This window comes from Zeugodacus cucurbitae, chromosome 4 (assembly GCF_028554725.1).
Source record: "Zeugodacus cucurbitae isolate PBARC_wt_2022May chromosome 4, idZeuCucr1.2, whole genome shotgun sequence".
Taxonomy (NCBI): domain Eukaryota; kingdom Metazoa; phylum Arthropoda; class Insecta; order Diptera; family Tephritidae; genus Zeugodacus; species Zeugodacus cucurbitae.
Genome location: NC_071669.1, coordinates 69,612,779 through 69,631,940, shown reverse-complemented (window position 1 = coordinate 69,631,940; position 19,162 = coordinate 69,612,779). Strand labels below are relative to the sequence as shown.

General features: G+C 38.3%; 1 protein-coding gene across 1 annotated transcript; it reads right to left on the bottom strand.

Annotated features, from left to right (window-relative positions):
* Positions 1 to 3,454: 3,454 nt before the first annotated feature.
* LOC105214981 (NGFI-A-binding protein homolog) lies at positions 3,455 to 18,765 on the bottom strand. The gene is made up of 6 exons (XM_054229300.1): positions 17,654 to 18,765; positions 7,164 to 7,445; positions 6,214 to 7,100; positions 4,399 to 4,490; positions 4,249 to 4,327; positions 3,455 to 4,033 (listed from the first exon to the last, which is right to left on the bottom strand). The coding sequence occupies exons 1-6, from the start codon at positions 18,306 to 18,308 to the stop codon at positions 3,674 to 3,676; spliced, it is 2,355 nt and encodes a 784-aa protein (XP_054085275.1). The 5' UTR covers positions 18,309 to 18,765; the 3' UTR covers positions 3,455 to 3,673.
* Positions 18,766 to 19,162: the final 397 nt, after the last annotated feature.

Sequence of the window (19,162 nt, the reverse complement as noted above, 5' to 3'; positions counted from 1 at the left end):
ATCCTAGTGTGGTGAAAAAATCTGTCAATTTTTTTTCTTGATAAATTATATCAACTCATTTTTATAAAAAAAATTTATTTTTTTTGGAAATTTACTTACGTACCCTTTTTGTTCCCATGAGTTTTTTGTAGCTCCTAATCCGGTTCGTGCATTCCTCTGCATTCTCTTCGGCACCGCTGCATGCATTATGCATATGCAAATTAGTCTACACATTCGTCGGAGCCCGTTTGTCTGTCAAGGGGTTAATATTGTCAGCTTCTTTTCATACTTGTACTTCATCCATCACTGTCTTCAGAAAATGATTTTATGATATACATATTCACATGCTTTCAAGATTGCTTTAAAATTTGATGTAAAACTTTTCAAAATTTTTAAATTAACTTTTTTTGCTCTAGACACTACTCCCTACTAAGATTGTGCTCATATTGGCCTTTAGAATATTTGTAGTATTTGGAAATGTGACCTCACTCTTCCTATAGAAATGCATTGGTTGTAGCATTCATCCAACATTTCGATACCGGTTTGATAAAGTGTCTTCAAATTAGCGAATGCTTCCATCTTGAACTCCTTCTTGAATAGAATCTTTTCCCAGCAGGTCATATTTTGCGTCGAGATGAAGGAAATACTACCCAAATCTGGTGAATACGGTCTCTCCGAAACTAATTATAGTCTTATTCCTTCAATTTATCAGCCTTAGTACAAGCTAAATGAGCCGGAGCGGTGGACTTTGACAGTTTTTTCGTGTACCGCGATCTATGCGTCAGGCCACTGTGTAGTACATCAATGAAATCCGAACATCTCAATAAGTGTTTTCAAATGAAATTTCAAGTAAAATTAATCGATTTTTACTTTAAAAATCTTTCAGTTGAAGATTTGTTCAGTCTTCAAGTATTTTTATGGAACACATATGATGATGTAATGATTCTAATGTGTTCTCTCGGTCATGAATCTGCTACGAAATCTAACTTAATCTAACTTTTCAGTGAATATAATAAAAAACAATTTCTGGAATATTTTTCTCCTTATGTTTCCTGGAGCCTGTAATTTCTTTCCAAATCTAATTGTGATTTAAAATTTGTAACTACTTCTAAATGAGAAAGAAATCTCTGACGCATTGCAGCTGTTGACTTTTCATGCACTTCAAACCCCTTTCGCTTACGCCAAAATACAATCGTTCATGGTTTTCTTATCCTATTTAAATCACATCATCAACGCTTTGTTGTCGTCCAACAACAGCAGCCACAAGCACCTTTGTATACATGTATGCAATGGAAATTACTTTCACCCGCGCTTTTCACGGTGCGCCTGTTAGAATGCCGATAAGAACGCTGCCACATGCCACGGTTGATATTGTGTAAGATTTCTTTACTTTTCATTTATAAGTTTCTTTTCTTCAAACATATTTTTGTTATTTAAATTCGTAACAGCTGTTCACTGTTAATGTTCTTTCGTGCCAACATGTCTTTACATATTTAAGCGGCGAGGATTATGGTTTTCCTACAGGAGAAGAGAACATATGACTTATGTAACAATGGAACGAAAGGATTAAGCGCGAGTATTTACATAAAGATAATACTTACTACATTCAAGTAAGAAAGTATTAATGCGCAGCAAAGCGTGATTTCTCACACAGCTCGCACGCAGAGTTCATTAAGAGGCTGTAAATCAGCACAAGCAAAATACTCAATAACTCAAGTATGCCAATGGGTGGTCGCAAAAATTCGAATTGCAAAGATTTGCATATTTCAACATGTAAATTATCTGCGATCAACACTTAAAATCGCATTTGCATTAAATGATTTGCATACATCAAAAAGGAAAATTGCATTCCGATGGGCAAAGTGAACGTATCAACAGTGAGGAGGCTTGTAAGGAGTTATGTTAGAGAACCTCATAAACACACGTTTTTCGCAAACAATGCACCCCTAACTGCATATCAATACACAGAATTGCAACAAGAATGCTCGTGCGAACAAAGCACACGTGACACTGCATTTTCAATTGCCTGCGATCATCTCCCGAGCCATTCACACACACACAGAGCCCTATAGAAGAATATTCGCAATATTTGCATACCCTTTCGACTTCACTTCCACTTTCGTTTGCTAAATATTATTATTATCGAATTTATTGACATTTGATGAGTGCAGAGAATGGCAAATAATGTGTGTGTGTGTGTGAGTGGAGGGGATGTTGGCAATACGATCACATTTTGCATTGTTCATATTGTTGCTTGCTTGCCGAGGGTTGCTGCCGCAATTCAACAAGCACGTCGGCGAACAGGCTTCGTGTGTCCGCACAAAGGCGCTCGTAAGTCAGCCACAACAAAGGTAGACAACAATCGTTAAAGGTAGAATGGTTGGTGAATCAATATTTGCCTTCGATAGATATCATCGCTGATCAGTGAGATCAATGTTGGCAAAATATCATCAATACACTTAATTGTGTTACGATTGTAATCGAGCAGAATTGAATGGCATACAGTTAGGCGATAGAAAGGAAAGCGAGCGAAAGCGGAGTTATGACGAAATTGAGAGATAAATGCGTGCAATTAAAGTGATTGGCATACAAAAGGGGGTAGTCAAATTGACTGAGACAATATTTGGAGAAGACATACATACTTGTAATAAGTGTAATCGATCAATCAATTCGTAAATTGTTTGATTTAATAATTGTTCTTATTTAAATAAAGTATTTGTTATACTTTGTGGAAATCTCTTGTCTTTTATATTATACGTTGAACAAAAGCTCTTAGATAGGATCATAAATACATATTGGACTTTTTAGAACACCTAAAATACCGCCCCATCGGCTGTAGTTTCTAACTATTCGAATATAGACATCTTGGATCACGAAATGTATAGACCTCTCTGAAAGCGCTATTTGAGTTTCGAAAACTTTTGATAGTTTGAGAGTGCCTGGCCACATAGTAATCGGCGGAATTTGCGAGGCTAATGAGGTTGCTGGGCTAGATACGTCAGTCTCGCTTACAGTGGAATTGGAACAAGTAGAAGCACCACTAACTTCTTGAAATTTGTTTCTGGATGGATGAGCCTCAGATGGTGAACTGAGTAAGCGTTGGACAATCACTAGCACTTGTTCTGTCGCAAGATTCTTCTGCCTCAAGCTAAATCGCAAGAGGTCTAGGGAACTCTTCGACCTCAGTAAGCTCAATCTTTTACTGCGTGGAGGAGTATGAGGTCGAGTCTTCCCAACTGTTGATTTTGGAATGCCACGCCTTTGCGAGATCTAGACAAAGGTTTCTTCTGTTTGAGCAGTTGGTATAGTTTGTTCGATTCGTTACTTGTCAATGTTTGGTGATTCGAAGACAGCTACTACTATACACGATTCCAATTTAATTTTATATCAAATATATTAATATTTCTCTTCAATAAAAAGCGTGTAAGTTTTCCATTTTAGTTTTTGTGTTATTTATTTTATATTAAAAGGCAGTAGTTCCATTGTCATTTGTGTTAGTTTAAAAAGTGCAAGTCATTATTATATAATTTCTTATATTTCTATATTTAAAAGATACTCTTTAAATTATTAAATCTATAAAAATTGCACGATTTCATAAAAATAGTTTTTTTTTCATATTTTGTGTGTTTTTTTCAATAATTTTATAACAATTAGATTATATCTAGATAACTTTTCCAACTTTCCTCCTCATTATTTACATTTCCGGCGAATTCGCCTCCCTCTTCAGACTCAGTGCCTCATTAAGCGTTGGACTCAGCGCCAGCGCGGGGTTCGCCACAGCAATGATGTGTCCACCAGCCGCTGAAATGACTTGCACGCCGCCGAGCGGTGAACTGCTCAGCATACCAACTGTGGCATCGGTCGTTGGACAATTCATGATTTTCAGTTGATTACGCTGCTGGTGATTCGGTGAAGATTTATTGTGATTTGAAGCGTCTAATAGCTCTGTACCGCTGTGTATTGCTGTGGTGGAAATCACATTGGGCGCAAAAGAGGTTAAGCTCTTGAACTTCATCGACTCGGGCAGGTCACGTTCATGCTCGAGTGAACTGGGCTACATGATGAGGAAATAGAAAATGGAGAAGAAAAAACGAAAGACAAATTAGTGAGGTTAGAAATTAGAAAAGCTTAGTGAGAGAAATGTTTATAGATTGTACGAAGTTCATATAACCCTAGTATCGTGGTCCACTTTAATGAAATCCTTAGCAGAAAATTTAACATTACAAGGTACGGAGGCCAATAATTCGAGAGAGAATATTATATACTCACAGGCATCGAAGGCGAACTGGAATTGCTGAACGAAAGCCGTGAGTCATTATCATTGTCATCATATTCGCTCTTGCTGAGGCTGTCAAGAAAAAGTTATGAAATAATACAACTAAATTCATATCAATAGGTTTATATCACCGATATACCTACTTGAATTTGCTGATGTCTGTTAGATCGAATGGTGGTTTCGCAAATTTCTGATACATCGCGAAGAGATTATAGCGCGAATCCTCAGTTGATTCCTTTAAGTTGGAAATGCATTAAATATTTTCGCAAAATTGTGTACAAATGAGAAAATGGCAAGCACGCAGAATTTCAAAGCAAAGCAAATAAGTAAAAAAGCGTTTTCTGTTTTGTTTTTAAGCATAAAATTTATTGGCAAATTTGTGAAGAAATATAATTGGAGAGTTTATATTTTACTTATTCATTAGTTTAATCATTCATTTAAATAAATTTAAAAATAAAAACCGATAAACCAACAAAGTCAATAAACAACAAGTAGGATACCAACAACTAGTTAATAAGAAAATTGAGGTTATGTGTGGGAAAAGAGCTAAAAAAATATAAAAATCAACAGGCAACAACTACACTTATAACAAATAACTACAGTTAAATAAAGAAGGTATATATTACAGTACTAAACAAAAGTTAAAAAATATTCTTTGTATATTAAATGAAAAAGAAGAAATGGTTGGTTTTGACTATAATAAAAAATCTAGAAATAGTCTAAGATTAAAAAAAAATATGAACAAAAACAACTCTCAACATGTAAGCTTAAAATCTACATGTTATATACTATAAATATAAGGAGATAATATCTTCAATCTTTAACTTCTCAGTTCTCCTAGACTTTACGAATCAGACACAGATATTTAAAATATATACAAACGTTATAAAAATCATATTAAATATAATTATTAACTAATTTACTGTTATGTTTTATCATAAGTTCCCGTTTTAACCGCTAGTTTAACTATTATCAACAATATTAAAATGAGTTACATACAAACTATTCACCAATACCAATAAGTACTACTAATGAAACAAATTACTTATACAGTTAGTCTAAATTACAGTTAGTAATAAAATAATACTTTATAAAATATAAATACTTTGGTTAATACTGTCTAAATTCCATTTATCTAAGTTTTTTTGGTATTCTACTTTGAGGTTTTCTACTTGATCGTCGTAGAGACACACTCACACTCAAGTTCAATATTCATTTTAGGTAGAGAAAGGATACAATCTCATATGTAGTTGTTCTTTTTCGGAGGTAACAATTTCTGAAGATTCCCTAGGCCAAAATCGCTTCTAAATTCCTAATAGTGTGGGTCAGATTTTTGTCTTCTTAAATACCCTTTTCGTTTATCGATGAATAAGTAAAGTCTTTTGAGATCATAATTAAGAAATCAAATGTTCAATCTCTTTAGTCAAAAGAACAAAGTCGAACGAGTAGTACTTTGGAAGTACCATTCCGAAACTATAAAAATCATTCTATAGAGAATACTCATTAGTTGGAAGTAGGGCCTGACTGTAATCAAAGTACTTGCGGATATGAAAGAATAACTACTTGGAAAAAAAAACTTTCGAATCTGTTTATATATCGTTAAAGAAGGCTCTATAACTACTTCGATTCCGTGGACGAATTTAATACTCAGTCTATATAATACAACCTAAGGGAAGCACTGCCGTCAGATGTTAATAGAACTGTAATTTTAAAGAACATTTGTTTTTTAATGCCGAATCATTTTAAAATATGAGCAATGAATGAAGCCCATAACCTTAAATCACCGCATTGTAAGCACTTGGTCTCAAAGCTTTCTCCACCATATTTGCAACCGTAAGCTGAAGCTGAAGCTAAAGCGTGTTATAAAGCAAAAGAAGCAAACTTGATTAAATTGGTGTAAAAATAACACAGCATTTGGCGTAAGCATTTTCGAACAGTGCAGAGCTTTATTTGCTTACCCGACTCAAACCCAAATCGGCTGGCGTTACGACGGCCGTTGTCTCAGTGGAGGCCAAACGCGCACGCTTACTCGACGCCGAAGCCGTCGAATCACTCGACTCACAATCCAAAACGGCAGCGGAACGTGTCATGGCCTGCTGCGCCTGCATTACCTGCGGTAATAGACCACCATAACGTGCTATGCTCGCCGAGTGACCGAAACCCGCATCTTTGACAATTTGACGCGCCAAAGGAAAGAGTTCGTCGCGACGTGTCAATAGCGCTGGCACTAAACGACACAATTGCGCCGCCGCCTCATTCACACAGACTTCGTGCAGCGTCAGCGGTTTCTCAGGACGACGCTTGCAATCGAAGCGTCCATAAATAGCCGAGTACTTACGAATCTCGTCCATGCGACGCGGATCATTCTCATGCATGGCGATGACCTGTTCGAGCTCGCGGCTCGTGCGCTTCTTCGAGGTGTGCGCGCGTGGTTCGCGTTGTGGCAATTGACGTGCGATTTTTTCAGCACCTTGTGTTATGCGCGCCACTTGCATTTCTGTGAGTACGGGTGTGAGTTGTGGCGAGCTGGACGATACTTGATGTGTGGCACCCGCAGTGGTGCTGCCACCCGTTGAGGCGCTCAATGTGGGCGGTACAACTGGGGTGGCGGCAGTGGGTAGCGCAGCTGTCGGGAGCGGTAGTGGGGTATGTGGTTGTATGACAGGCATTGAGATAACGGGCGGGCAGATTTGTGAAATCAAATGAGAGGATGTGGCAGCGAGTGGTGTGGGATTAAAGGCGGATGGTGTGGGAGTGAAAGTGGGAAATGCGGTGCGCGTAAACGAAGGTGAGACTTCCTGTTTCATATGTAACGCAGGCGATTTGGTGGGTGTGTCGAAAAGACCTGCAGCGAAAAGAAATTTGTTATTGGTGAGGGTTAAGCAAAATTTTGATTGCATGTACTTACCCGGTGTGCTGGAGGCGGACGTTATGGGACCCTGAAACCACGATGGATTATTAGCCCATTCGTGTAATGCTTTCTGTAGACGACGTACATGCAAAGGCTTCGATGCCATACCTACTAAAGCCATGATTTCGAGAAACTCTTCTTCGCCTGCTTCGTAAAGCTGCTGCACATCATCGCCGCCCATTTCCAACAGCGTGTCATAGTAGACGAGTAGACTGGCGCGTTGCAGCACGCGATAAAGCTGTGTTTCCGCCTCATTATTGGGACGAGATGTGGCGACCACTACAAAGAAAATGAAATAATGGGAATTTAGTTTAAAATTTTTTTTAAATAAATTAATTTGATACAAAATTTAAGTTAATTCTTAGGGTATTTAACTATGTGCCTAAATGTAGGCAACGTGTTGCTTTATAATTTCTCTTTTCTGCGTTAAAATTAAAACTGTGAGAGAAGGCAGTGGGATTAAATCATTAAACAAAATTAATACAATTTTAAGTCTTTTTAGTAAGTTTTCCTTCATTTTAAGTGAATTGAAAATAATGTAAATATGTAAATTTATGCTGCTAATTAATAGGTAGTGAATAATACCTACCCGAATTAAAACAAAAAATCAATTAATTTAAAATCCTTTAGCCCTATATTTTGTACATTCATTCTGTCCATATTAAAGCCTACTGCACAGATTATATAAAAAAACATGTTTTTTACCTCAAAAACTGGCGTAAAAATATCTCTTGTCAAGGCAAATGAGATTCTCCGCACATTAATGAGATTCCCACAACACTTTCAAAACTATAAGAAAAAAATGCAGCAAAGCCAATGTCGAGCTAAACTTGGTAGGCAGTATTTAAGGCAAAAACAATAAAAAGCCTTTTTTGTGATAAGCAAAAAACAGGACTCAACCAACATGACGACCGCCGACGTACATACATATGTGGACCATAACCCTTTTTCAAACGACCATAGCAAAAAAAGGGACACGTAAAAAAATCCCCCAAAAATGAAACGCCAGACAGGGCAGGCCAGACGAGAGACCATACCAGACCAACCCGGACTAAGCTAAACTAAGCTGTGAGTAATTTGTTTGCATAAAAAACTGCCCAAGCGGTCGACTACGCTGCGCCGCTACCTCTACGGCCGCCGCACAACAATCTGCATAAGGAAATGGGTGTGCAATGTGCATAAAAAACGCACGTACATATTTATACAGGAGCACTGAAGTCGCTGTGTATGTATGCAAAGCACAGTGACGTAAACAATATGCGCCTGTGCTGCGCCTGCGCAGAAGCGCACAACCCGTTCTATGAAAAGCAGCGGTGGTTGATTGAGCGGTGCGGCTACGCGCTTCATTCAAATTCCGTAGACCAGCGCACCGCTAAGGTGAGCACACAAGCAGTGGAGAAAAAAAAATGTTGAAAAGGATCATCAACAGCATTGCTCGCTCGAGTTAGATACGCATGCAGAAGAGCAGCGCTGAGTGATAATCTCAGAAGGGCGACGGCGGCAAGAAGGACGATATTTGTGTTTTCGATTTTTTTCTTGTGTGTTTTTTCAACACTTTCGATATTTTTTTTGATAGTAAAAGCAAGAAAAAATTGCTTGCGTATTCAAATTAAGCGTGTGAAATATTGAAGATGCTGCGCCGTTTGATCAAAGTGATTTGGGCATAGAATAAAAAGTGAAATGATAGAAAAAACTCGTTAATATGTGGGAATTATGCAGAACTGAGTTGGGAGAATAGAAGGATTTTTTCTTAATTTTTTATGTGGTCATGCTTTGAGTTATATGTACTTGTATCTGTTCATATAAAGTATTAGAAAAGAAAAGTACAGCTAATTGTTTAAGGAATCCTTCGAAAATCACAAACTTAAGCGAATTGACGACCATATTGTCATACATAAGTAGGAGAGCAGTCCATGTTTCTTCCAAGTATTTCTAATTACGATTTCCTCGGTGTCATAGCAAAGTAATATCTTTTACATATTTTCATTTTGTGATGAAATGGTTAAACTTCGAAGAAGCTCTGTTTCCGAACTTATTCCATGCACAACTAATTTATTTTCTCAAGTTGATATTTCGGTGAGTGCTGAGATATACTTATATAGTCGCCCTTCTGACAGTCTTAATAATCGAAACATCGAAGCATAACTTCTGTGCCTTGAAAAGCAACACTCTCAATGTTTCCTTGGTACCAAATTTTTTATCTTTTTGTAAATATACGCAATACTTGATTATTACCGAATAACTTTCGAAAAGTGTTTAGTAAACTGGTTCTTGATCCATATAGAGAACATTTTTTATTCATACGCCTATTGAATAATGATCTCGATTCTGCAATATTCGAATTGGGAGACTGTAAGATTACAACTTATCCACAAAAACAGACCTATTTACCATTGGAGTTTTCTTAGAATTTTGCAAAAATGAGATTAGCTGGATTCATTTGATCAAGAACTAAAAAATCCTATGGAGATCTGTAAAAGTTTTATGGAAAACTTTTCCAATAGTGTTGCTAGCAAACGAATTGGCATTGGATCCTTGTAATATTCAGAGTCTTTTGGAAAAATTCTAGGGAAACCTTTATTGTAATCCATTTTAGATTTTTGAAAATTTTTTTCTAAATTTTGAAAAAAGTGGCAAAAATTATGACATGGAAACTTCTTTCTGGGATTTTTTTATAAACAAAAAAAAGTTGAAATAATTGTGATATGAGGATATGAAATAAAGCGTTGCCAAAAAATGCTGCATAATTTAGACTTTTTCTAAGTTAAGATTTCGACTTTTTAGATTTATCTGCCTAAATTGTTCAAAGAATTGTTTCTGTTTTGAGAAAAAACTCATTTTATTGTTATCATTACTGACTTTTGCCATTAAACCAAGAAAATAGCAAGTATATGTAGCGTCACCCTTCAATTTCAAATACAAATATGCACATATACATACGCAAAAAGCGTTTGTATGAAAAAAAAATGGCAACTCAACACCGTGTAGAAAACACAAATCAGCTAGTCGCCATTTAAGTATGTTCATTATCGATTGCGATCGTTATGGGTAGCCATGTGCCACTCAGTTGTTGTTGTTGCCATTGTTGATGTTGACGATAATGTCAGTCGAACGAACGCTAAGTATTGACATTAGCGCACTAAAAACTCACACAACACTCTCATACGTATGTATGTATGTACATATATGCAAAAAAAAATATATAAAAAGCGAATAAAAAACCTAATGAAAATCAGCAAAATCAAGTGATTGAAGGGCCAAGGAAGAGTGAGTCGCTGACGGACGTACGATGGCGATGAGGCGCGCGTAATGTTGATGCAGCGAAAAGTGAAAATGTCGAACAAACAAAAACAATGCAAGCAAATGAAATGAAATAAAATTATATGGCAATGCTGCATGATAATGTGAAATCGTAAATAATTATGTGAGAACATATAATACTGGGCGTACGCACGGCCATAAAATGCGGCAGCGAGGCAGACCGCGGGCAGTGAACAGAAAGTGAGGTTAGGTCGAGAGCGTATGGCCCACGCGCAAGGCGACGCAGGCGAGGTGGTAGTAAGTCACAGACAGTCAGATGTGATTGCTGTTGTTGTTGTTGTGTTGGTGGCAAGTCGCCGTTTGTTGCACAAACTGTCGCCGTTGCAGCAATTACTGCCACCAGCAGCAGCTAACACAGACTCGGCCAGCGTTGCACCCGCCGCCATGCAAGCGCACTGACAGCAACGGTAGCTGCTTGCTCTTTGGTGTTATTCTTCCTACTGCCACAGTTGCGTTGGCTGTTGTTGCTGGTGGCACTCGCCGGTTGGTTCCGATCGTCAACATCGGCACGGCCGTCAGCCAGCGAACTCGAACTGGACATTAACAATATAACACGACTAAAGAAAAAGCAACAACAACAACTACGTTGTCTGCTGATAGGCACCCGTTTTTTTGCTACATGTCATTTGTTTCTGCTCAAATTATGGTTGCAAAAAATTATAATTAGTATGACTTGGTGCGGTCTTGGTGGGGGAGGGTACGTTAACTTGAACGCCACCACACTTCACCTTACCTATACATGCGATGAGTATGCAGTAGCTAGTATGTGTGTGTACTAGCCATCTTAACTTGTGGCATGATTTCTTTGATGCGTTGTGTTGTGCTGTGTCTGTTGTTGTTATCTGCCGTGTGGCAGAATACAGCAACATGTTGCACACACTCTTTGGTATTAATGATAGCAGCGCTGATAAAAAAGTCCGATGTCGCTGAGAACGAGAGAAAGACACAGTTTACATAAGCGCTAACAAGTGGTGATAATATTAACCCTTGTGTTGGGGGTTAAAGGTCGGGAATACCATACCCAGGTGTATGCTTATTGCTTTATAACTAATTTCAGCTATCAGTTATCAGTTAGAAATTACTTTAGTTCAAAAAGCCAAAGGAGGAGCGAAGTGGTCGAATTTAAAGCTGTGAGCATTAAAATGCTCTAAATTTATTCGAAGGAGTTATAAGAATAAACATTGGTAAGAGTCGAAAGTGCCATACTCAGTTAGATGAAGAATGTTTTTATCGGAAGGCTTTCCTAATGTTGTACAGTTTATGGATCAGTTTCAAATAATATTAGTCCAACGTCTAAGATAAGTGAGAAGGTTTCGAATATAAAACTTTTCATTTAAGAATGTGGTGGCTTTTTTCAAGTTGGAATTCGAAAATACCTCTTTTAATTTGGTTTTTGTGTTATATACATATAAGAACCTCAAGTCTTAAGTTATGGAGATGTAAAAATTATTTACGACGCCTATTCTATTAATCGGCAATACCAGTCTAAATTATTTTTCATCACCACTCTATATATGAAGAGCTCAGTTCAAAACGGGTTTAGAGTCTGAGAACCCTAAATCCATCGTTTAAGATGATTTTAGAAAGATGTTGAGGGTTAATATGTACCTTAGCTCCCTATAATAAAATCCAATTTTTTAATTAGGAATTCTAGATCGAATTATGAGCAAAACTGAACAATACTAGAGCGATATTGCGAATAAAGGTGACTACAACCAACTAGGCCATTCTAGAGGTTAAAGTCACACGGTAATGCTTGTGTAATTTTGTACCTGTCATTTGCTGGTTTCGTTGTTGTTTTGTTGTTATTTAGCAAACACATTTCACTGCGTTGCACCAATGTTTATGTTGTTATGAGCATGTGGTGATGATGTGAGTGCGGTGCGTTGTTTATTTATTCGTCTCTTTGGAATTGCATTGGCAGCAATAAATAAATGAGACGTGATTTTAATACACAAATAATGTACCACATTTCTTTCTCATTTAATTTACGATTTTTTTTCCAACACACTTCCTACAAACAAACAAGCAAACAAATGTATGTGTGTGTGTGTGTAGCAACATGATGCTGCGCTTGCGTGGCATCACTTAGAAGACATTGTTACTTTTTTGCAGCCAACAAAGTGCCACAAACACACACACACATACATACAGAAGCAAACATGCATATGTAAGCATGTATTTGAACGCTTGTTGTTGTTATTGTTGTTGTCATTTGCTAAATATGCTGTTTTTACTGTGAGCGCGCGCGAAAAAACAGTAAGTAGCTGGCTGCTGCAAGCTTTTTACTGGCTTGCCACTTGAAGGCAATAATGACAAGAGTCAACGCTGTCACATACCAACGAACCAGCATATGAGGCGAACGGCTGGACGGACGGACATTGTCGCAGAGCGCAGATTCTTGTCGCTGTTGATAATGTTGCTGCTGCTGTTGTTGTTGTTGTTGTTGTTGCTGTTGTCAGCAATGGTGTTGAACAGCGTAACGCTGCGCCGCGCCACCGTTGAAGTATTGATGAGCTATAGGCGCTGCATGGCTAACCAGCCAACCAGCCGACGCGCCATCAGCCCAACAGTCCAGCAGCCAGTAGTCAGCAATCAGCAGTTGGCCGCCAGCTTGAACGCAGCAAAAAAGTCAACTTGGCGCATTTATTTGGGGAAGCGCTCAAAACGAATGCATTGCAAGTGAAATAAAACGCAATAAAAAAGCTAAAACAATAACAACAACACACACACACACATGCGCGTCGCTGTATTTGCAAGAAAAAACGCCAAACGATATACGGCAAAACTATTTCTCATATGCCCGTACGATAAATTAAGGAGTTTTTAAACGACCAAATTCTTGTCGATCAAAATTCCAACGGTGGCAATAACGCCGATGCGTCGATGAGTTCGTCGATGACTTGATGCCAATATGCGTGCGTTGCGTTGCGCATGCGCAACAGGCAAACGGCGCAAAAGTTGGGCCAGAGACAGCCTACCAGTACGTCAACCAGCCAGTCAGCCACTCGCTTACCAATCACAAGCGTGAAGGGTGCACGATGCACAACAACAAAAGCAGAAGCAAAAAACCAATAAAAACCACAATGACTGCAGCCTCTAGCTAGCTGACTTTGCACTGACGTGGAATGCAAAAGTGTCTTGGCGCATCTTCAACACCGCCGTGTAATGAGCGGCAGCCGGAGAGTAGAGAAGGAGGAGCAGGAGTCGTAGTGTGGCGGCGCTCGAGCATTACCTTAAGATTGATGACAATTGTGGCCGTTAGTTACAAAATGTTTTGCTCCTGATGAGGCCAACTACGAATTTCTTCGCCTTAATGGGCGGCATGTTGTTATGCACACATATGTGTATGCATGTATGTATGTATGTAATGCTGTAGCGGCAGCTAGCAACAAATTACCCTGAGCACCTATTAATGCAGTCGGCAGTACCGCGCTGCTTGCCAATTGGAAGATAAACGAAGTAGGACGCGCATGCGCACTGAGCGTCTGTGCTGGTGTGTGTATGTGTGTATGCCACTCTGCCTAGTAACTCCGAAAAAAAACACCCCTCCTTATTTTTAGGGGTGCCTTCTCTGACTGGGGTTGGTTTAACTGTCGTTACGTTTACAGTTCATTTTGTATATGTGTGTGCTTGTGTTCTCTTTACGCATATTCTTCGTTCTGTCAGCCTATCAAATATTAGAAACTTGTTTTTCTTTCCACATTTTTTGAAGATCTCATTACTTTTGTTCCCTGACTTGTGCATGTATGCGTCTAACGGTAGTCGCAAGATCTCTTCAAGGGTGCTATTGCATTTTGTAGTATGGCATTGTTGTTGCTGCTTTCAAACATGGCGTTCTTAGGTAGACAAAAGGTGCGTATTTAAGTATGTTGAGAGTTAAGGGTGTTTTTTCTAGCTTAGCTTTTAGTTATTTGAGAAATAACTTTTTTTGTGACTTTTGCTATCTTTGAAGACAATGGAAGTGCTTTTTACAATATTTTTATAAACTCAGAAACCCGTTAAAAATACGTTGAAACGCGTTCTAATTAAGCGTAAAAAGCCAGTGACGCGCGAATTCTTTTATTTGCCTGCCAATAAGATAGCTTTTTGCGCGTCTTCCCGCCAGCTTTTTCGACTATGAAAATATTCTGAAAAAGTCGACGTCTTACAAATGAATATTGAGCTTCCTATGCGGCTCTGCTGCTGCATACAATACAACTCAAGACATATCTCACTGCATATCCTTACAATTTGCGACGCTTTTTCTACGCTTTCATACAAAAATGCGCGTTTTTTCAGATTTCATATTCACTTAGTATATATATATATGTTTCCATACACATTTCTCCATGTCCCATACACCATAAGTATAAATATGCGCTACTAAATACTTTGAGGGTGGAAAAAACCGCCGCATGTTTTTTTTCGCTCGAAATAACTTTCCTTTTTGCTGAAGCTAAAGCTTTTTCTGGCTTAGCTGCCTTTCACATAATTTTAGTAATGTCATGGCTTTAGATATTGTCAACTTGCGTTATGTTTTTTCTTAAATTTTTTCATTGATTGACATAGACTCACAAAAACTTCTACTCTGGCGGTGAGTGAAAGAAATTGGCGTCTAACTGGGTGAGTGCATTTTTTGTTGTGCAATGATGCAGACACATTTTTATACCCTGAGTATTATGTCGAAGCTATTATCCACATAACTGTTGCTGGTAAACGGTTAAAGTATTTGATTTTGAGATTTAATATATTGAAAATATTTAGACGCAGATTCTCAATGCTGATTTTGTCATATTTATACTATATTATCATCTTTAATAGAATTTTTCTATTAGCAGCTACAGACATCTAGAACCCTAAACTAGACTAGAACAGAGTTTTACATAATACTAACAACATATTATTTAAGGTAATAAGCAACATATTAAGGAGGTCTTTTTGTGGAAAAACAATGGAAAATCACAAAGCGACATTCTCCTATGAAACAGTTTATTATAAACCTTTTGGAGCTTTAATATAGATTTTTGTAGAGCTTTTAGCGTTTTCTTCCTAATTATAATGAAGGCTAATATATATAATTTATTTAATTTTTTGTGAATTAAAAATGTTCCAGCCAATATCAACACATATTTGTTAATCTTTTTTACCGGGTGTTTAGTATGCGCAATATTGAAAACATGATTGATTTTGAAAACAAAAGTGTGTTTCTTGAATGAACTAGTGTTTCCAGATAATATTCATGATGTGTTAAAGGGCCGTCAATTTACATACATTCGAGAAATCGCTGAAAAAGCCAAAAAGTTTCTCAAAAATCGAGTTTGAGAAGTGTTTCAACGATAGGAAGAACCGCTGGAACAAGTACGTACTATCAAATGGGGATTATTTTAAAGGCGAGAGATTTAAGAGATTTTTTTTTTCAAAAAAGGAAAATTTACCGGACGCATCTCATTCTTATGTATGTAAGTAGGCAGTCAAGGATGACAACAATATTATTATCTACATGAGAACATGGGCCAATTTTGACTATAATATGAAGCACATATTTAAATTTGAATAATGGCGAATCGAACTAACAACTAATATAAATTAAACAGTCTGCCAGAAAAGGAATTAAATTGAGAAAGAAGAAAGAATACAAATAGCTGACATTTACGAATCCACAAATAATACAATGAAAAATATTTATATTACAACTCTGCTGTTGTGCCTTGGTTATAGTATTTACTCCCTTATATTAAATAGCGAGCAGCGTGTCGAATTAAATAAAGGGTGATTTTTTAAGAGCTTGATAACTTTTTTAAAAAAAAAAAACGCATAAAATTTGCAAAATCTCATCGGTTCTTTATTTGAAACGTTAGATTGGTTCATGACATTTACTTTTTGAAGATAATTTCATTTAAATGTTGACCGCGGCTGCGTCTTAGGTGGTCCATTCGGAAAGTCCAATTTTGGGCAACTTTTTCGAGCATTTCGGCCGGAATAGCCCGAATTTCTTCGGAAATGTTGTCTTCCAAAGCTGGAATAGTTGCTGGCTTATTTCTGTAGACTTTAGACTTGACGTAGCCCCACAAAAAATAGTCTAAAGGCGTTAAATCGCATGATCTTGGTGGCCAACTTACGGGTCCATTTCTTGAGATGAATTGTTCTCCGAAGTTTTCCCTCAAAATGGCCATAGAATCGCGAGCTGTGTGGCATGTAGCGCCATCTTGTTGAAACCACATGTCAACCAAGTTCAGTTCTTCCATTTTTGGCAACAAAAAGTTTGTTAGCATCGAACGATAGCGATCGCCATTCACCGTAACGTTGCGTCCAACAGCATCTTTGAAAAAATACGGTCCAATGATTCCACCAGCGTACAAACCACACCAAACAGTGCATTTTTCGGGATGCATGGGCAGTTCTTGAACGGCTTCTGGTTGCTCTTCACCCCAAATGCGGCAATTTTGCTTATTTACGTAGCCATTCAACCAGAAATGAGCCTCATCGCTGAACAAAATTTGCCGATAAAAAAGCGCGAAACACATTTCGAACCGAACACTGATTTTGGTAATAAAATTCAATGATTTGCAAGCGTTGCTCGTTAGTAAGTCTATTCATGATGAAATGTCAAAGCATACTGAGCATCTTTCTCTTTGACACCATGTCTGAAATCCCACGTGATCTGTCAAATACTAATGCATGAAAATCCTAACCTCAAAAAAATCACCCGTTACGTCTTATTTAGCCCAAATCACTTTATGTTGTTGTAGTAGTAAAAAAACATCACACCTTAAAATATGTTTTAGGGATAGCAGTACTCCCTGAGAATACCTCAAAGTCTTTGACCGAATAAAAATCTGCTTTTGTACCGATTATCTAGAATCTAGAACCAACTGTTTTAAGACCGATATTTGGGAATCAATTTTTGAAGGAAATTTGATCATAGTAAGATATGTTTTGTGGCTCGGAAAGGTCACCACTTAAATGTGATGCGGAATTCGTTAAATTTGAGCAAAATGGTTGTCAAATTGAATTCATATGTTTTTTAATCACTAAATTATACTTTCATTGTATTAGACTTTCATCTTGTAATAACACTATAATCACAGTTTTGCACTCACCAAACTCTTTTCTGACGAATTACATTTATTAATAAATACTTTAAAATAATTCAATTTCAAATAAACTTACAAACTAAAACTTACTTGTTCCATTCGCATTGCGTCCGAATATTTTTCCGGGCGGACTCAGTATCGGACTCGATGAGGCCGATGGCGCTCCAGAGAGTGAACGTTGTCCTTCCGAAATAACGCTGGGTAACGATGAATTGTTGGCATCTTCACCCCGCACTAGATCGATGATGGGCACTGACTGCTGTGGCTGTGTGGGTTGACCGCTCACAGCCGACGCTAGGCTAAGCGGGCCACCCACAGCGGCAGTCGACGCGCTCGGCGCTAAAACCGTGGCGCTTTGATTGCCGACGGCTAAGCCGGATGTTACAATGGAGGCGGGAGCGCTGGCATTGCTGGTGCTGGAGATTGTTGTAGTTGCTGTTGTTAATGCGCATGCGGTTGTGGACGCACTTGTGGCTAATGTACTGGCGGGCATGGCAACTGTTGTGGATGTTGAGGCGTTGGGCGGCGTTGTTGTTGTCGTTGCGGTAGTAACACTAATTTGACTGCTCGAATCCATTGTGGGCGGGAACTTTGTAAATACAGCAGTGCTGATGTTGCAAAGGATGCGGAAGTTTAGGAAGGTACGGGAGAGGATTTGGGATTTCGATACAAAATGATTGAAATAAATTGAACATACACATACAAAATACAAAATGCCGCACGCAGCGTGTTTGTCAGAAAACATGCAAACTACGATTACAACAACGACAAGATGCACTAAATGAGATGCACAAGACACAGGCTGAGTGCAGGCGCGTTTTAGTCACAAACAGATATTAATGAACAAAAAACAGATAAAAACATCAATAACAACGAAGCTAAACAAAACGTCGTGCTTTCTGAGGAATTCACTGAAATTTTGCGTTAAAACGTCTTTTTCGTTAAATCCACTTTAATTAGTAGTTTCTTTGTTTTTTGTTAAACTAAAAAATATAATTTTTTGCTTTGCTTTTTAAGGACCGTTTACGCGTTAGTGCGCGCCACTCGTCCGTTCTAATTGCTGGCAGACAAAGTTCTAGTCACTCGCGTCGTCGTTGGACAACTGTTGTGTTCTGTTGTGCTCTGTGTGGAAGCCGGCCGGTCGCTTGCTTATTTGCTGCTCACACGAATGTACACGCTTTGGCTGTCGAACTCGAAGTCGAAGTGGCTGTGATGTGCTGCCGAAGACTACAAGGAGGCTTACTGACTGCTGTGTCTGTATGTGACCGTCACTGAGGTTGCTGCTCTGCTTTCTTGGAGGGAAAAGTCTTTAAGCGAAGACACAAAAGGGCAGATAGCACACACACATACACAGCAATATTAAAATCAGACACAAGCACACACTCGCAACCGCGACTCTGCTGTCTGCTGTGCGACATTAAGGATAGCCATAGGGAAGGGTTAAATTGTGCGAGAGCGCGCTGTCACCGAACGTAGCTATGTAGTGAAAAAAGAGTGGTGAAGCGGAGCGCGTTCAGTGAAAACTGAGAAATCACGCGCATACTAACACACTCACACACGCGTGTTTTCAGTTCCTGTGTGTACCGCGCAGTCGTATAG